General features: G+C 44.1%; 1 protein-coding gene across 5 annotated transcripts; it reads right to left on the bottom strand.

Moving 5' to 3' along the window:
• Positions 1 to 2076: 2076 nt before the first annotated feature.
• Positions 2077 to 7013, bottom strand: SRSF5 (serine and arginine rich splicing factor 5). 5 transcript variants are annotated; one of them, XM_030319423.1, is made up of 8 exons: positions 6075 to 7011; positions 5831 to 5975; positions 5463 to 5533; positions 5237 to 5335; positions 4864 to 4933; positions 3549 to 3622; positions 2985 to 3095; positions 2077 to 2896 (listed from the first exon to the last, which is right to left on the bottom strand). In XM_030319423.1, exons 2-8 carry the CDS (start codon positions 5954 to 5956, stop codon positions 2629 to 2631), a joined length of 819 nt encoding a protein of 272 aa, XP_030175283.1. In that variant the 5' UTR covers positions 5957 to 5975; positions 6075 to 7011; the 3' UTR covers positions 2077 to 2628. The 5 variants fall into 5 exon arrangements, with proteins under 5 accessions (XP_030175283.1, XP_030175285.1, XP_030175284.1 ...); XM_030319425.1 differs by having other exon boundaries at positions 6743 to 7011; XM_030319424.1 differs by having other exon boundaries at positions 6868 to 7011.
• Between the last annotated feature and the right edge of the window lie 10968 nt (positions 7014 to 17981).

Raw genomic sequence — 17981 nt, 5'->3', positions numbered from 1 at the left:
ATCAGATTTCTAAAATTTCAAATTTCCTATGAAATGCTTTACATAACGCTGATACACAATCGTTAGATTCATGAACATCTCATCCTTGCAAATAGCAGACCGTGCCTAATTAAGATTTTCATGCCATTCAGTATGATTAAGTTCAACTGACTGTAAACCCAAGTTAATTTTAAGGCAGCATCTGGCCCATGTCCAAGACCATCAGTACTCCCAATACCATAGTAATTTTAAGAATCACCAGTTTGGGTCACTAACATGCTCTTAATCTGTGAAAAGGTCTATCCACCTACCACTTTTACATATTCTCTTAAACTTAACTGTTCAAATGATTTTGTCTACCACCCAGCCGACATCACCTGCTAGGAAACTTGGTTAAGCAGAATAGTTTTTTCACGAAAGGAAGGCTGGACTTGGGACCTACTACCCTCAAATTGTCCTTTTAAAGGACTAGATTTTGAGGACTAGATAAAAGGAACATATAAAGAAAAAAGTTAACACATGTCCCACAAACTCTGGCCCTAAATTGGATCTGGGAATTCAGGTTTATTTGCTGGTTCAAATTAACTCCCAGTCACCTCCCATTTGCTCAAAGGGCCTTATATTTTATTGCTTCACCGTGTAACAAATGTTTGTTAATATTAAAATGGTAAGCCACGGCTATCATTTACTGAAAAACTACCAGAATAGAGTCAACTGGTAAAATATCAAGAAGTATCTACACCATACTATCCAGTTACATCTATCATACCTAAGAACAAAAAAATTGTCTCTTTCCATTTGACATTAACTTCTGGCAGACTTGCAGCCTTCCGAAGCAACCCAGTAAAAGAATCTGGGGCGTCTGGCTGGCTCAGCTGGTGGAACACAGGACTTGACCTCGTTCAGAGTTCAAGCCCCACGTTGGGTGCAAAGATTACTTATAAAATCTTTAAAAAAAAAAAAAAAAAAAAAAAAGAAAAAAAAATCTAGGTTCCACTGATTTCCACATGCCTCCACCTCAGTAAACAAACAAGCATACTAAACTCTCCCTAAAATCCATCTCATTCATGGTAGAAGGTTCGGCTTCCCATTTTCTGGCCTCAATTTCTAGTCTGGGGTATGAGAAGCAAATGTATACCAAAAACCTTTCAAACCTATCCCCCCAAATGGGGTCCCACTACCCAATGCCCACACTTCTGGAAAGCCAATTGGTACTTCCAACTGTTTTCCTCAAAAAACCCCTGCAAGGCTAAGGCAGATTTGTCTACACTAAGAAAACGTGGTGCTTGGGTTCTGGGGAACTGGACTCCAATGCTCATACTAGTTCACCACTTACTTGCTCTTCTTTGGCCCCAATTTCGCTCCTAGAAGATGCGTTCTTGTATGTAGGAAGTAACTGAGATTCAAGAACACACAGGGAAGACAACTGTCAGAGTATCTGCCTACTACGTGTCACTCACTGTTGCCATTTATCCAACTCAGCACTCCTGCATGGGACCAAGAGAATCTAAGTAGTCTCTAGAGAGTCCTAGAAGAGACTATTAACAGCGCTCATCATCTACACATATAGGCTCCCAGAACAAAAACGGGTGTAGAACCTTCAGCAGTCTTCTCTAGTAAACTGTTTTCCCCTTAACATACGGTCACACCCACGTCACAGCATTGAAAGCAAGAAACACGAAACCTCTTAAAGCACTCTTGTACGTGGAGTTAAAATAAGCTGTGATCACCTCTGACCTTCAAAATTACATACAACACATAAAAACAAATTTTTATAATTTCCTTCCCAAATTATCGTTCTCTTGGCTACGGAAGCCTAAACAACCTGATGTCAATACAATACAGTAATAAAGAGAAAGAGCATGGAAGGTCACACACAGGAAACCAAAACAACAGTTACCGTTATTCTGAACAGTTCATGGTCTTCTCTGCCCCAGTTTTGACTAGCCCTGAAATGGCAAGATTTAAATTTTCAAAAAATTTAAAAAACCCACCACACCAAACTCCAGGATTCTCTATAAAGGCATTTTAAATGTGCTGAATGTAGATGGGGAGGGAGGAGTAAACCGCATTCGTCCTTCAGACAGACAGACAAAAGCAGTTTTATAATCTTTTATTATCAATAACAAACAGCTGCTTTAACGTGTCGTCAGGCAGCTGTTAAAGGGTGGGTGGGAGGACACCCTTGACCCTAACAAGGAAAACTCAAGCCTTTATGTACAAGCAAATTTAGAGCTCTTTTAAGTGTCCAAAGCTATTAATTAGTTTAATTGAGGCATTAAACTAATTCTGAATTAACATATTTGAATAACCAAGAACTAAAATGTTCAAATCTTTTCTAGTACAAAAAAATTAAATTTGCTTTAGTTATAAAAGAGCTCTCTCAATATACACAAACTATACACTTCAGACATTCACAAAAATGTGAGCAGAAGGCTTATCAAAAGACATTTAATACAATTAGTTTTCAACAACCCCTTGGTGGTCCACATCTACAAAGATATCCAGCCCAACCCAAACACCCTCCAAATCCCACCCCCAACCCCCCCACAGAAAAGCACATACTTACCAGAATTTTTAGCAAGTATGGTTTGGGAATTTTTGTGTGTGTGTTTTTAAAAAAGGCCCCCAGGGCAAGTTATTTACAGTTTAATTGCCACTGTCAACTGATCTGGACCTTGACCGGGATCGGGACCTGGACCTCTGGCGATCCACAGATGCTGGAGACTTAGATCTACTTGAAGAACCACGTTTCTGGCTCTTTTCAGGCACAGGAGACCTACTAACAGAACGGGACTTGCTCCGGCTCCGGCTCCGGCTCCTGGACCGGCTGTAAGACTTGCGACTCCGGGAACGAGATCGGCTACGAGACCTAGAGGAACTCCTGGTTCGGGAACGAGACCTGCTTCGTGACCTACTAGGAAGGGAGGAAAAATACAACATAAGAGGCAGTCCCTACAAACCTATTAGATAAAACTTTGTCTGAAAAAATGTTAAAGAGATACCTGTGCCTTTTGCTGCCTTCGATTAATTTGATTTTTCTCCCATTTATTTCCTTTCCAGAAAGTTTTTCAATAGCATTCTTTAAATCACCATAAGAGGCAAACTCTACCACCCTACAATTAAAAAAAAAAAAAAAAAAAAAGCCCTTTATAAAGGTACATACATGCTATAGCCTAGTCTCACACTACACACAGCAAACTAAAATACCTTCTCCATGCACCTTTTGTTAATACTACATTGTCTTAGATCTTAATGGAGAACAGCATTGCAACAAGGTTTCTCAACCTTTCCAAACAACTGAAATTTTTAATTCTCAGTTGTGGAAGGCTTTCCTATGCACCATCAGATGTTTAGCAGCATCCCTGGCCTCTACCCAGATGCCAGTGGTGACCTCAACCAGTTACAACCACCAAAACTGTTGTCCAGTGCTCCCTACTGAGCAAACTCCTCCTGGATTGAGAACCACTGCACTACAGCATGTCCAAATTTTATGTTCTCTAAAAAAATCCCCAGTAAAATTTTCAGTATGTTTTAAAAGGCGGTTATGATCTCCAATACACACTCACCCTTCATTTAATTTAGGTCGATGTGCATCCGCAAAGGTTACTTCCCCAGCTTGTCTCATGAAATCTTTGAGATCCTTAACACAAGACAATCGTGTCAAGCAAAGAAAAGGCGATGTGACACACAAACAACCACATGGTATAAAAAACAAGACTACTGGAAGAGAAGATGTTAGATAAAGTACAAACATGGCATTTACCACACTTGTATTCTATCAGAATTGAAAAATTATCTAGGTCAGGGCACGAAATAAGCAAAAAAGCATATTGCTTTTAAGCAAAATGCTAGAGGAAATTCAGATCTTAACATTAAAGTAGTATTAGTCTATACGGAGCTCAATACATAAGAAAAAAAGCAAAACAAAAAACAAAACAAAAAGAAACAAAAAGAAACAGTACATATTTTAAAAGTAAAGACTAAAGTAGAAATTTTATATTAAAAAAAACAAAACAGAACATTTACAAGACACCAGTTATTTTGTGCCCCATATGTCATTAAAAAAGTTTACTTTACCTTTATTATTATTTCCCTAGGCTAGTCAAGCAGCAAACCGTTAATCGGTCGGAGAAACCTTCATGACATATGCCCGACTGGCTCTTCGCCACCCACTTGAAGGACACTACCCAATCGATGGAAGCCTTTAATCGCACAGCCCTCCCTATTAGCAGACTACAGGCGGATGCAGACATGTTCTACTCTTGTGCAGTTACCAAGGAACACTTTACTGCGATCAGGATTCCAACGACCACCTAATTTCGTATCTTTCAACTCTTTTCGACCAGGACCTCTTATTCGGAAGCGTTACAGGAAGACCGCTCTCAACTTAGGGATCAGATCACGTTATCAACGCTCTGGGATCGCTGCAACCTGGCACTTCAAGTTAAGTGCACCGATTACGTCTAGACCGGCAAACACAGATCTAGAGGTGGCCAATTGATCACTGTAGGAGCTGACTGGCAAAGTCAACCAGGCCCAACCAAGAGTGACCAAGACAACGATTAGGATAACCCACAGGCACTCCTCGTCATAAGGCCAACGACACAGATAGGCTGGCAAATAAAGGGTTTAATATTTGGTTAAAATTGATTTTAATAAACAAGAAAATATATCCTCAAAACATTAAACATTTGATCACTAATTATTAAAGTTTGAAATATCCCCCAATTACGTTTAATTAAAATTTAAAAATTACAATTAAATCCATTTTAAAATTAATTAAAGATAAAATTACTTTTAATAAAACATAATAAAACATTAACTGCCCATTAATTTTTAAAAAGCCACATTAAAATAGCTCAAAACTGTATTTCAACAAACCTGCCAGCTGACTCTTGAAGATAAATTTTCAACTATAAGCCGATTTTCTGTTCTTACAGGTGGAGCATTTCTGAGGAAGAAAATGAGTACTCACAATGGAAGAAATGCAGCAGTGTGTACCTACTGTGTTCGACTGTGGACAAGTTCAAGCAACGAGACGGAACAAGTCATTCAAAGGACTCCCATCAAGTTTCTACATTATTTTACAGGACTTACTACACGAACTAATCAGGAACAGTGGATTAACATATGAAAAGGAGAAACGATTACTCAGTAAGTACCAGAATCACTTATTGCTAATGGTTCTTAAACATTAAAAGCTCCTCCTGCGGTAAAGATTGTTCAAAGCAGCCATCCACCATCTATCACATACCGTCTATCATTTCGAGGTCTGCGACTACTAAAACGGTCAGAATAGCGTCCTCTACCTCTTCCACCTCGAGATCGAGCCCTAGCATGTTCAATAGTAACCCTACAGGAAGGGGGGAAAAAAGACTTTGTTATCTCCACACAAGCCACAAGAGATAGACTTTGAAAAATATCCCAGCCGATCTTGTCCATCTTACGGTGCTAACTGGTTACAAAACTAACGTTCTCACCTTTCACTGCAGAGTTCTTTTCCATCAAGTTCATATACAGCATCATCTGCATCCCTGGGATCCTCAAATTCCTAAAATGTAAACATGGGGGAAAAAAAACAAACAAACCGACCCCCTGCTTAATGTGGCTCTAAGATATATTCTACAACATAGTAAGAGCACTGCAAACGTGTGATAGAATGACTATCTTAAAGACAGCGATCAGGAGTGGTTTCCCTCCAACCAACAGCGAGGTTATCCCTCAAGAAAATTCACTGCTCTAAGAACATACAAAGTTTTCCAAAGATACCCTACCTGAACTCAGTAAAATCAAAACACACTGCTCATCAAAATCTTTAGCGACTTAACAGTAGTTCTAAAACACTTACCACAAAACCAAAGCCTCTTTTCAGATCAATATCTCTTATTCGTCCATACCCCTTGAAGAATCTTTCCACGTCCTTCTCCCTGGCCGCGGGATTTAGCCTCCCGATGAATACTCGACAGCCACTCATGATATCCGGCTAGTATTTCCTGTTAGAAAATGATTCGATTGAAACAATACCAGTGAATGTCAGAAGAATGCCTAGTTAAGGGGCCAAAAACATAAACGGCATAAAATAAAATGTTTACCCGGTGATGTTATAAACAAGATTGCCAAGAGTGCCTCTTATTAGGCCAGGTCCCTTGCAGACAAAATTAAAACTCGGCTCCCAACACGATCCTTCCCTGGGCCCAGACCGCAGCAACCGCAACGCCCACTGCCGCCTCTGGAACTGCGCAGCCGCACTCTCTCCCTGGCTCTTCTGGCCCCCTCCCATCTGCCGCAGTTAGGAAAGGCCGAGAAGTGCGGGCGGAGCCGACCCCGCCCTCCGCAAGGCCAGCCCAATGGTGACGGGCCGCGGGCGCGTCGCCGCCTCCCAGGAGCGTCACAGCGGGTGGAAGCCGGAATCTCGCGACGCCACCGCCGCGCCTGCGCAAACGGCGGCGGGCGGACGCCGGCAGCCACAAAATGGCGGCGGCGGGGACAGCGGTGGGGGAGAGCCGCGCGTGCCAAACGCCCTCCTCCCACCCCCTCCCACGACTCCATAGTTCCGGAGTCATCGTGCCCTCCCGCAGAAAACCCTAGCCACACCCCCGAGCAAAGGTCTCCGCCCAAACTCGGGGGTTTCGGGTAGTGAAGAGGTAAGGAGGCAGGGAGGAGCATAGACCCCTGTGTAAAAATGACCATACCACGACCACCCTTCCACCTTCAGTTCCCCTCAAACAGTACCCAAAGGGAGACGTGCCCCAGCGCCCACCTCGAATAAACTGCGCTCATTGGACGCCGTCCTCCGCAAAGAGAGCAGCCCTGGCCACTCACGATCTGAGCGGCCATGAAGAAGCCTCGATCCGAGAAGCCTTTCCCTCAAAGTGAGTCACTCACCTACCGGACAGGATCTTTGGCAGCTGAGAGACCAGAGAGGTCCGTAGTCTGCGACGGAGCCGTCTGCCTCCCCGCAAACCAGGACTAAACTCGTCTACGTCTTTCCAAAACTGACGCACTTAGCTGCTCCTGCGTTCCACAAAATGGAGGGCGCGCCCCTGCGTCACTTCCGGTACCGCCCCGGGGACCTCCCCACTGAATCCAGGGATGACGTTTCCGCGGAGCCGGAAGTTTACGTGCAGTAGGGACCGCTTTACGGTGACCGCGCCGGCGACCCGCTTCAGCGATGGGCGGGGCCAAGGGGCGGAAATTGGCGTGGGTGTGGTCGTCAGGTGCCAGAGCTGCACGGGGCACGGATGAAGGTGTTTGCTCCTTGAGTGGGGCTCGTCAGTGTCTTTCCAGCATTGTCATTGCTAGAGCAAATGGCACTTATTTTTTAGCTGAATTTTTTTTTTTTAAGATACTCCGGAGAGTACTGGGTAAAAGAAACTCACGTTTTGCAAAAATATTTGGCCATCTCTGACTCCTTGCTTCCTGCAGTTTATGCTTGTACTTTGGAGGAGGCTGCTTAGTGCACAAGTGAATATCTTAACCATACCATACCACGGACGTGTGGTTTATAGTAAGAAGACTAAAGAACTGCAGTGTTTTTTAAATGGAAGTTTTTTGCATGATGAAATATTAAAATTGGGACTGCAGCTAGCAGGCCATCTTGAATTGAGGTCAGAATGCAGATTTCTGCACTACAACTGAACCGGTTGGGAGATGTTTCAAGCTACTTTTAAAGTCCAAATGGTATTTGGTTAACCCTCCCTGTTCAGGTTTCCGTAATGTAACACATAAAGTATACCATTACTCGGAAACAGAAAAGATTGTGTTTTCAAAATGAGGGTGAAATAGCCTTAGGCATCTTTAACTCCACATTTTCCCAGCGAAGTACTCAGGTTCAGAAATTGAGGCATAAATAGAATGATTGTAAAAGGTTACTTTTTTTTAATGCTTTTAGGTGGAAACGAAGGCATGCCATTTTTCAGAGTGTCCTGTATCTAGGGTTGCTGTTTGCAACTAAAGTTACACAGAGATGAAGTTCGAGAAGGAGAAGAGCTACTGGCCCTTTTACTGATCTCCCAGCCCTTAGAAACTGTAGGTTCGAATTTAGATAGTTTGTATGGAATGAGCTCCACCATTTAAACATTTTTTTATTTTATTTTATTTTATTTTTCTATATATGAAATTTATTGACAAATTGGTTTCATTTTTTTATTTTAAAAAGAGCCTTGGGGGCGCCTGGGTGGCTCAGTCAGTTGAGTGTCTGACTTCAGCTCAGGTCGTAATCTCACAGCTTGTGAGTTGGAGCCCCACATCGGGCTCCGTGCTGACAGCTGGGAGCCTGGAGCCTACTTCTGATTCTGTGCCTCCCTCTCTCTCTGCCCCTCCCCTGCTCACAAACGCTCACACGCGCTCACGCGCACTCTCTCTCAAAAATAAACGTTAGGAAAATAAATAAACATTAGGGGTGCCTGGGTGGCCCAGTCGGTTAAGCGTCTGACTTCAGCTCAGGTCATGATCTCACTGCTGGTGGGTTGGAGCCCTGCATCAGGCTCTGTGCTGACAGCTCAGAGCCTGGAACCTTCTTCGGATTGTCTCCCCCTCTCTCTGCTCTTCCCCTCCTTGTGCTCTCTCTCTTTCTCTCAGTAATAAATAATCATTAAAAAAATTTTTTTAAAAAACAAACATTAAAAAATTTTAATAAGTAAATAAATAAAAAGAGCCTCAGTCAGTATATAGCAAAATTGTGAACTTGGTTATCTATGGTATGGGTAATGAGGATGGATTTAAAAGAAAATAATGAGTTTGTTCAAAGGAAACACCTTTAGGGGTGCATGGGTGGTTCTTTGGGTTAAGCATCTGACCCTTGATGCTGGGCACGAAGCCTGATTAAAAGAAAATACCTTTAGGGGCACCTGGGTGGCTCAGTCGGTTAAGCGTCCGACTTCGGCTCAGGTCATGATCTCACGGTCCGTGAGTTCGAGCCCCGCGTCAGGCTCTGTGCTGACAGCTCGGAGCCTGTTTCAGATTCTGTGTCTCCCTCTCTCTCTGACCCTCCCCCATTCATGCTCTGTCTCTCTCTGTCTCAAAAATAAATAAAACATTTTAAAAATTAAAAAAAAAATACCTTTAGCCACTAGCCTAATAAACACTGGAATCCTGTAATGTACAAATTGTCCCAAACCAGCATTTATTTAGTTACACTTGTTTACTTTCTGCATAATTAAAAAAAAATGGTCTTCCAGTTATTTTCTATATTTTCAGTTGAGTGTGGAAGCAATTGCTTGTGATTTCACTCACTAAATGCTATTTTTGCTGCAATAACAAAGTAATCTAGAAAAAGTTTTCTGGGAGTGAAAAACAAGAATGTTGGTGCTGTACACCATGAAAAAAGTTGCTGTCTTCAGCCCACAGCATTTGATTTTCTTCAGGACTATTTTTTTTTTTCAGTAGGCATCACACCCACCACGGAGCCCAACATGGGGCTTGAACTCACAACCCTGAGATCAAGACCTGAGCTGAGATCAAGAGTCAGTTGCTTAACCGACTGAGCCACCCCAGGACTAATTTTTTTTACAAAGCCTGTGAATCTTAAAAATAAGGGGCGCCTGGGTGGCTCAGTCAGTTAAGCATCAGACTTTAGCTCAAGTCATGATCTCACGGTTCATGGGTTCGAGCCCCACGTAGGGCTCTGTGCTGACATCTCAGAGCCTGGAGCCTGCTTTGGATTTTGTGTCTCCCTCTCTGCTCCTCGCACACTCATGCTGTCTCTTTCTCTCTCTCTCTCTCTCTCAAAAATAAACATTAAAAAAAATTTTAATCTTAAAAATAAAACAGTGATTTGGCCATAAAAATGGGTTTATTCAGGAATAGTGGAGAGTTGTAATTTGGGACTCAGAAGCTGCTGAAAAACCATAGGCACATCCAACAAAGAAGAGGAACAGCATGTTTTTTGAGAAGCAGGAAGAATTTGGAACGGATTGTTTTGAAGGCAAGTCTAAAGTTCGTTAGAGAAAAGCATGGTTTCTCAGCAGCTAAGTTGCAGGGGTAGTTGTTGTCTTATAGAAGATGCAGTGTGCGTCTTTTCTGTGTGAGGGACTGTGATGATGCTTTCTTCTCGAGGTTTCTTCTGTTGGGGTCTGTAACTGACACTTCTTCCAGTAATTGCAAAGGAATGCTTTGACTCCCACTGCCTCCCTCCAGACTCTAGTGAGGTTTCCCTTCGTTAGTTTTCACAAGGCCTTTCTCGATTTGTTAAGTGCTTAAACATTTGTCATCTCCACAAAGGTAATTTTTCATTAGTGCCTAGTGACTTAATCTACTGGTTTTTTTAAATGACTTTTTGCAATATTTGTTTTTTCCATGACACTCGCTTAATAAGTCTTCCTACCAGCTTGTTTCTTACCAGTTCCTCCAATAAACACAGTCGTCTTCCGTGGGCGTGATTACTCTGCCTCCTGTGTGATCCTACAAAATTCTGCATGTGCCCCTATAATTCCTGCATAATGATATGCCTTATTTCTGCTTTTGTTTCCCAGAAATACCTAGCACAGCAAAGATTCAGTATCTGTAGACCTGGATTTTCATGACTATTTTTTTTTTTTCAGGTTGTCCTGCTCCTATATTCGTGTTTCAACCAAATGGCATCTTTTTCCTCAGACACCCAAGTAAGTACCAAATTCTTTAGTAAAGGAATAAGATGATGCAGAGAAATCACAGGTTTAAATAAATACAATAAAATAAAGGAAAGGAAAGGAAATGGAGTTTATTGGCCATCTCTTTTGGGGGTCTTTCAGCCTAACTACAGGATGTTTCATTCATCACGTTCCTGATCTCTAACTCAGGAGTCAGCAAATTATGGCCTCTGGGGGGTAATTCAGTCTGCCACTTGTTTTTGTATGGTCTGAGGATGGTTTTACATTTTTTTTTTTCAACGTTTATTTATTTTTGGGACAGAGAGAGACAGAGCGTGAACGGGGGAGGGGCAGAGAGAGAGGGAGACACAGAATCGGAAACAGGCTCCAGGCTCTGAGCCATCAGCCCAGAGCCCGACGCGGGGCTCGAACTCACGGACCGCGAGATCGTGACCTGGCTGAAGTCGGACGCTTAACCGACTGCGCCACCCAGGCGCCCCTGGTTTTACATTTTTAATGGTTGGGGTTGGGGGAAGGTGATCAAAAGAAGACTTCATGACACATGAAAATTAGATTAAATTCAAAGGTCAGTATCCATCAATAAAGTTTTTAAGAACACAGCCACTCCGGTTCATTTACTTAGTGTCTATATCTGTTGTCCTGCTACAAAAGCAGGGCTGAATAGTTGTAATACACACCATATGAACCACACTATCCGGCTAATATATTTACCATCCGGCTCCTTACAGAAAACATTTGCCACCCCCTGAGCTAACTGACTCCTAAACTTTAAACTGTTTTACGAATGCTCCATCCAGCTCCCTCCATCAGATAATAAAATTGTAAACAAGAACAGAGGATTCAGTCTTTATTTTTAAATAGAATTTATGGTATTCCCATTATTAAAAAACACATACACTTGGGACACCTGGGTGGCTCAGTCAGTTGAGTGTCTGACATTGGCTCAGTCATGATCTCACAGTTTGTGGGTTTGAGCCCCACGTAGGGCTCTGTGCTGACGGCTGGGAGCCTGCATCCTGCTTCAGATTCCGTATCTCCCTCTCTCTCTGCCTCTCCTCTCCTCGTGCTCTATCTCTCAAAGATGAATAAATGTTCACAAGAAAGAGAGAGAGAAAAATACCTGTGCTTATTATCACAAAATGTACAACAGGAGAAATAATTGAAAGACAAGAAGAACACTCAGAATCCCATCTCACCAAATCAACCTTGGATTATGTTTTCCTGTGTTTCCTTCTCGTGTTTTCTTTCCTGGGTGTTTAATATATGTTTTATGTTCCAATTCAAAAGTAATACATCGTCGTTTAAAAAAAAACCATAGATATTTTTTAAAAGATGTCAAAAGGCTATCCTTGTTTTTCAAACCCCGAAGGATAATTACTTGGCTTTTTCAATAATTTCTCTGTAGTGTTCTTCTATATATACAAACGCGTTTTTAAAATATGAGTCATCTTCACATATAGAATTTGGTATCATTTGGTATGAAGATTTTTTATTCATGAAACATAATCATGGGCACTTTCCATGTTTCTTTAATATATTTATGATCAAAAGTGTATATTCAAACTTGTGGCCGTTTTTCCACTTAACATGACCCAACCACGTGACTGGGGAAAATGCTCATTCTGACCGGTAACTCTGTTTTTCTGAAAATGTCCTAAAGATCACCAGATACCTTCCAACACAAAGAAAAAGTATTGCTTCCTTGTTCCTAGCTAATTCTAAATATTTTTTGAAAGGCTTTTCTTAAATCTCTCTTGGAAATGCATGGTTTTAAAAAATGCTCCATTTTCCACTGATTCACCCCTACATCCCTATCTGACTTCTTTCAGTTGCCACACTGTGATTTTTTTGTCGCTGTTTTCATTTTGTACATAATAATCAAAAGTCCTGTGAACCTTCTACTTTAACCTGAGTGCTTTAACCTCAACACCAGATGCACACTAAAATCACCTGACAAGTGTTCATAATATTCCACTGCCTGGGTCCCTACTGGCAGAAATTCTAATGTAATTGGTCTGGACGAGAGTCCTAGTTAGTTAGTAAGGGCTGCAGGTGGCTCTAATACTCAACCAGGAGACCTAGAGGAATGCTGCCCTAGGTCTAGGAACTCACTTTTTGTTCTCCATAAAATCCACCTATCATCTAGTTCCATCTTTCCTCCTCCGAGGACCCATATCTCACTCGGGTTATGGCTGGAGCCCTGATTGGGACAGTCATGGGGAAGCAGATTTGGGACAGAAACGATCGTAACACCAAGATAAATTTAAATTCAGAGCACCAAGCATAGCCTCCTTACCACACCTCTTAATATTGGCAGCTCCCATTTTCTGAGCCGCTATTGTGTGCCAGGCATTGTGCTAGGGACACTGCACACATCACCTCAGTCACTCCTCACACAACCCTTCATGTAGCCGTATAACATTTTAATTTTTTTTAATTTTTAATTTTTTTATAATTATTTATCTTAGAGAGAGAGAGTGCGAACAGCGGAGGGGCAGAGAGAGAGGGAGACACAGAATCCGAAGCAGGCTCCAGGCTCTGAGCTGTCAGCACAGAGCCCGACGTGGGGCTTAAACCCACAAACTGTGAGATCACGACCTGAGCAGAAGTTGGACGCTCAACTGATTGAGCCATCCAGGTGCCCCGGCATATAACATTTTTTAAATGAAGAAACTGAGGCTTACAGAATCCACTGATCTCTTCTGCCCAGAACATTCCACTTTCTGATTTTCCTGCCAAGGCCCTTCTCACAAAAGCTGCAGCATGACCCTCATGTGAGGCCTCTCTGTGCATTAGGGTGGCCGCAGAAACCCCAGAAACAGGAAGCACTTCTGTGCACTTCTGGCCTACTTTGCAGGACTTTGCAGAGTCCTGACCGCCAAGACCAGAGAAGGTTGGAGTGAGGTCGAAATCGGAATAGGGAGAGCTTCTTTCTCCACACAGGGTGAACTGAAGGAGAAATAGGGCAGTCTCTTTACAAAGAAAGGGAAGAGAAGGTTAGCATAAGGACTCCTGAGAATGTTTTCTTAGGGATACAAAGTAATCCCCACTAACTCAGAATTTGCTGAATTGTTGGCGAAACTTAGCAATTCTTTGTATGTCCACAGCGTAGTACTTATGTGATGCCAGCCTGTGCTGTGAGTTACCCAGTTTAAATTCTAGCTTTTTGCCTCTGCTGGCAATTATTCTCGAACTCAATGGCTCTTTAAAAGAATCACTTGGGCACTTTTTCTTTTTTTTTTCTTTTTTTTTTAATTTTTTTTTTTCAACGTTTATTTATTTTTGGGACAGAGAGAGACAGAGCATGAACGGGGGAGGGGCAAAGAGAGAGGGAGACACAGAATCGGAAGCAGGCTCCAGGCTCCAGGCCATCATCAGCCCAGAGCCCGACGCGGGGCTCGAACTCACGGACCGCGAGATCGTGACCTGGCTGAAGTCGGACGCTTAACCGACTGCGCCACCCAGGCGCCCCACTTGGGCACTTTTTCTAATGCAGATCGCCAGTGCCATTTTCCCAGCGAAAAGCCTGATTCAGGAACGCAAGGCTCAGGAATCTGAATATTTAACTGGTACCCAAGTCAGGTGGTTCTGAACTACAGTTTGCAACCACTAATCAGACCTTTGTTGTGGGTCCACCGCTCCCTTTCTCGTGATCTCAGCGGCCATTCCGTGCTCTGTCTCTTTGCAAGCAACCACGCCTCCTTCCTTGTTAGCAGGTATATCAAATATCACTGTGTAACAAATTACCCTAAAAGTGAATCGCTTAAACAACAAGCATTTATTCTCTCATAGTCCCTGTGATCTGAGAAATTCAGGAGTGGCTTGACTGGGTGGTTCCAGTTTAGAGTCTCTCTTGAAACTGTAGTCGAACCGTAGGCTGGGGCCACAGTCTTTTCTGAAGCCTCAACTGGAGGAGGGGGGGGTCGGGATCTCCTTCCAAGTTCACTCCCACAACTCTTGACACACCGAGGACCCTTGCTGGCTGGAGACTTAGGTTCTTTCCCAGGTGGGCCTCTCCCTAGGCTGCCTGATCATCCTCAGGACTCGGCAGCTGAGTATCCCAAGAGGGAGTGATCTGACAGCATGCACCTCACGTGGAAGCTACAGTCTTTTTACCAACCCATCTTGGCAATGACACCCCGTAGTGTATTCGTTCGCTAGGGCTGCCATTACAAAATACCGAGAACTGGGTGGTTTATAACAAGAGAAATGGATTCAGTCACAGTTCCGGAGGCCAGATGTCCCAAACCGAAGTGTCCCCAACTCGAACTGCTCTAGAGGAGGATCCTTCCTTGCCTCTTCCCAGTGACTGGTGTTTGCCAGTAATCCTTGGTGTTCTGGCTGGTGGCAGCAGCACTCCGTTGCCATGGAGTCACATGGCCGTCTTCTCCATCTTCCCCCTGTGCACATCTGTCTTTGTTTGAACTTGTGTCCAAGTTTCCCCCCGCCATTTTTTTTTTCAACGTTTATTTATTTTTTTTTTGGGACAGAGAGAGACAGAGCATGAACGGGGGAGGGGCAGAGAGAGAGGGAGACACAGAATCGGAAACAGGCTCCAAGCCATCAGCCCAGAGCCCGACACGGGGCTCAAACCCACGGACCGCGAGATCGTGACCTGGCTGAAGTCGGACGCCTAACCGACTGCGCCACCCAGGCGCCCCTCCCCCCGCCATTTTTAATGTTTATTTATTTTTGAGAGAGAGAGAGAAAGAGAGAACTTGAGCGGGTGAGGGGCAGAGAGAGAGGGGGACACAGAATCCGAAGCAGGCTCCAGGCTCCAAGCGTCAGCACAGAGCCCGACGCGGGGCTCGAACTCACAAACAACGAGATCATGACCCGAGCAAAGTCAGATGCTTAGCCAATTGAGCAACCCAGGTGCCCCACGTCCCCCCCACCCTTAAAAAAAAAGTTTATTTACTTTGAGAAAGAGAGAGAAGTGGGGGAGGAGCAGAGGGAGAGGGAGAGAATCCCAAGCAGGCTCTGTGCTGTCAGCGCAGAGCTCGATTCGGGGCTCGATCTCATCCCATGAACAGTGAGATCAAGACCTGAGCCGAAATCAAGAGTTGGACACTCAGCTGACTGAGCCACCCAGGTGCCCCATAAATGTCTCCTTTTTATAAGGCCAGCAATCATATTGGATGAGGGCCTGCCCTAACGACCTATTTTAGCTTAATTACTTCTGGAAAGACCCGATTTCCAACTCAGGTCACATCCTGAGGTGCTGGGGGTTAGAACTTCAGCACGCCTTACCGCAGGACACAGTTCAACCCCTAACACATAGCTTCTGCTCTATGCTGTTGGTCACACAGCACATCCCTGGTACAGTGTGGACAGCATGGGAGGCAGCTGCACAGACTGAGGACCAGGAGGAGGGATGGCGGGGTCATCGAAGGCGGGCTACCATAACGACCCCTACGTCACACAGAAAATAGACGTTATCTTCAATTACAAATAAAGAAAAAAGAATTTATCAAGCGGCCATTGCTTCCATCTTTCCCCATCTTTAGATCACCTGTATCTTTGCCCATCTTCTCCTTCTTTCTGTCTCAGAGAAACAACGGGTTTGATTTCTGCCCAAGCCTTTGGTTCTTTGTGCACCAGATTACACCCCTTGTTCCATTAAGTATTTTTCTTTTTTTTCTCTTTTTTTTTAATTAAAAAAAAATTTTAACGTTTTACTTTTTTGAGACAGAGAGAGAGCATGAGCAGGGGAGAGGCAGAGAGAGAGGGAGACACAGAATCTGAAGCAGGTTCCAGGCTCTGAGCTGACAGCACAGAGCCCGACATGGGGCTTGAATTCATGAACCATGAGATCATGACCTGAGCTGAAGTCAGATGCTTAACCAACTGAGCCACCCAGGCGCACCATCTTTTTTGATTTTTTTTTTTAATTTTTAAGTTTATTTATTTATTTTGAGAGAGACAGAGACGGCATGAGTGGGGGAGGGGCAGCTAGAGAGGGAGACAGTGCTGCCCTACCAGCACAGAGCCTGACGCAGGGCTCGAACCCACAAAGCCATGATATCATGAACTGAGCCAAAACCAATAGTCGGATGCTTAGCCAACTGAGCCAGCCAGGCACCCCTTTTTTCTATCTTAAGTCTCACCCTGTCCTCTACCTCTTTGATCCCTGTCAAACCTACTTTGTTTTTCCCATTAAAAGTTGTTTTTTTTATTGAAAAAAAAAAAAATTAAAAAAAAAAAAGGGGCGCCTGGGTGGCGCAGTCGGTTAAGTGTCCGACTTCAGCCAGGTCACGATCTCGCGGTCCGTGAGTTCGAGCCCCGCGTCAGGCTCTGGGCTGATGGCTCGGAGCCTGGAGCCTGTTTCCGATTCTGTGTCTCCCTCTCTCTCTGCCCCTCCCCCGTTCATGCTCTGTCTCTCTCTGTCCCAGAAATAAATAAATGTTGAAAAAAAAAATTAAAAAAAAAAAGTTGTTTTTTTTAGTTTTTTAATGTTTTTATTCAGTTTTTGAGAGACACAGAGAGACTGTGAGTGGGGGAGGGGCAGAGAGAGAGGGGGACACAGAATCCGAAGCAGGCCCCAGGCTCTGAGCTGTCAGCACAGAGCCAGACGCAGGGGCTCGAACTCACGAACCCCGAGACCATGACCTGAGCCGAAGTCGGACACTCAACTGACTGAGCCACCCAGGCACCCCTCCCCTTAAAACTGTTTTTCAAGAAACCCTCCTCTGAACCTCTGTCACTTGTCAACCTGCCCCATCTCACCTTTCCTAAGCCAACATGTTTCTTTACAGAGCAGGTAGTCTTTATACACGAGGTGCCACTTTCTCAAGCTCTCACTCACCTGCAGTCAGACTCCCCCCCCCCCCCGCCCGCCCCGTTCCCCTCCCTACCACCCCCAAAACTGCCCTCGAGACATTCACCATTCACCCGATTGCAAAATCCAGTGGCCTGTTAGCAACTCTCATCCTCCGCAATGAAAGCTGTGTTCACCCTCCCCTCACTGTGCGCCAAGCATAGCACTCAGGACTTCGGATTAAGTACCCAATTCCGTCCTCATGCAACTCTCTAAACTCTCGTTTAAAAAAAAATATGTGGTGGGGCGCCTGGGTGGCTCAGTCGGTTAGGCGGCCGACTTCGGCTCAGGTCATGATCTCATGGTCTGTGAGTTCGAGCCCCGCGTCGGGCTCTGTGCTGACAGCTCAGAGCCTGGAGCCTGTTTCAGATTCTGTGTCTCCCTCTCTCTGACCCTCCCCCATTCATGCTCTGTCTCTCTCTGTCTCAAATATAAATAAACGTTAAAAAAAAATTAAAAAAAAAAAATATGTGGAACCCCAAGCTGAAAGTCACACAGCTGGAAACAGTGGAACCCTGAACCGAACCCAGCACGCCTCTTCCAACTCTGTGGTTCCAAAGGATTTCCTTTCCAAAGTTTGCCCAAAGGGGAAA

The sequence above is a fragment of the Lynx canadensis genome, chromosome B3 (genome assembly GCF_007474595.2).
Source record: "Lynx canadensis isolate LIC74 chromosome B3, mLynCan4.pri.v2, whole genome shotgun sequence".
Lineage (NCBI taxonomy): Eukaryota > Metazoa > Chordata > Mammalia > Carnivora > Felidae > Lynx > Lynx canadensis.
Note: the sequence above shows the minus strand (reverse complement) of the source record. Positions and strands in the feature narration are given on the sequence as shown.

Coding starts and splice junctions, on each gene's coding strand:
- SRSF5 (XM_030319423.1), bottom strand. CDS start 5,956: ATGAGTGGCTGTCGAGTATTCATCGGGAGGCTAAATCCCGCGGCCAGG. Junction 5,534..5,830: donor AAAGAGGCTTTGGTTTTGTG/GTAAGTGTTTTA, acceptor TTTACATTTTAG/GAATTTGAGGATCCCAGGGA. Junction 4,934..5,236: donor AGACCTCGAAATGATAGACG/GTATGTGATAGA, acceptor TTTCTTCCTCAG/AAATGCTCCACCTGTAAGAA.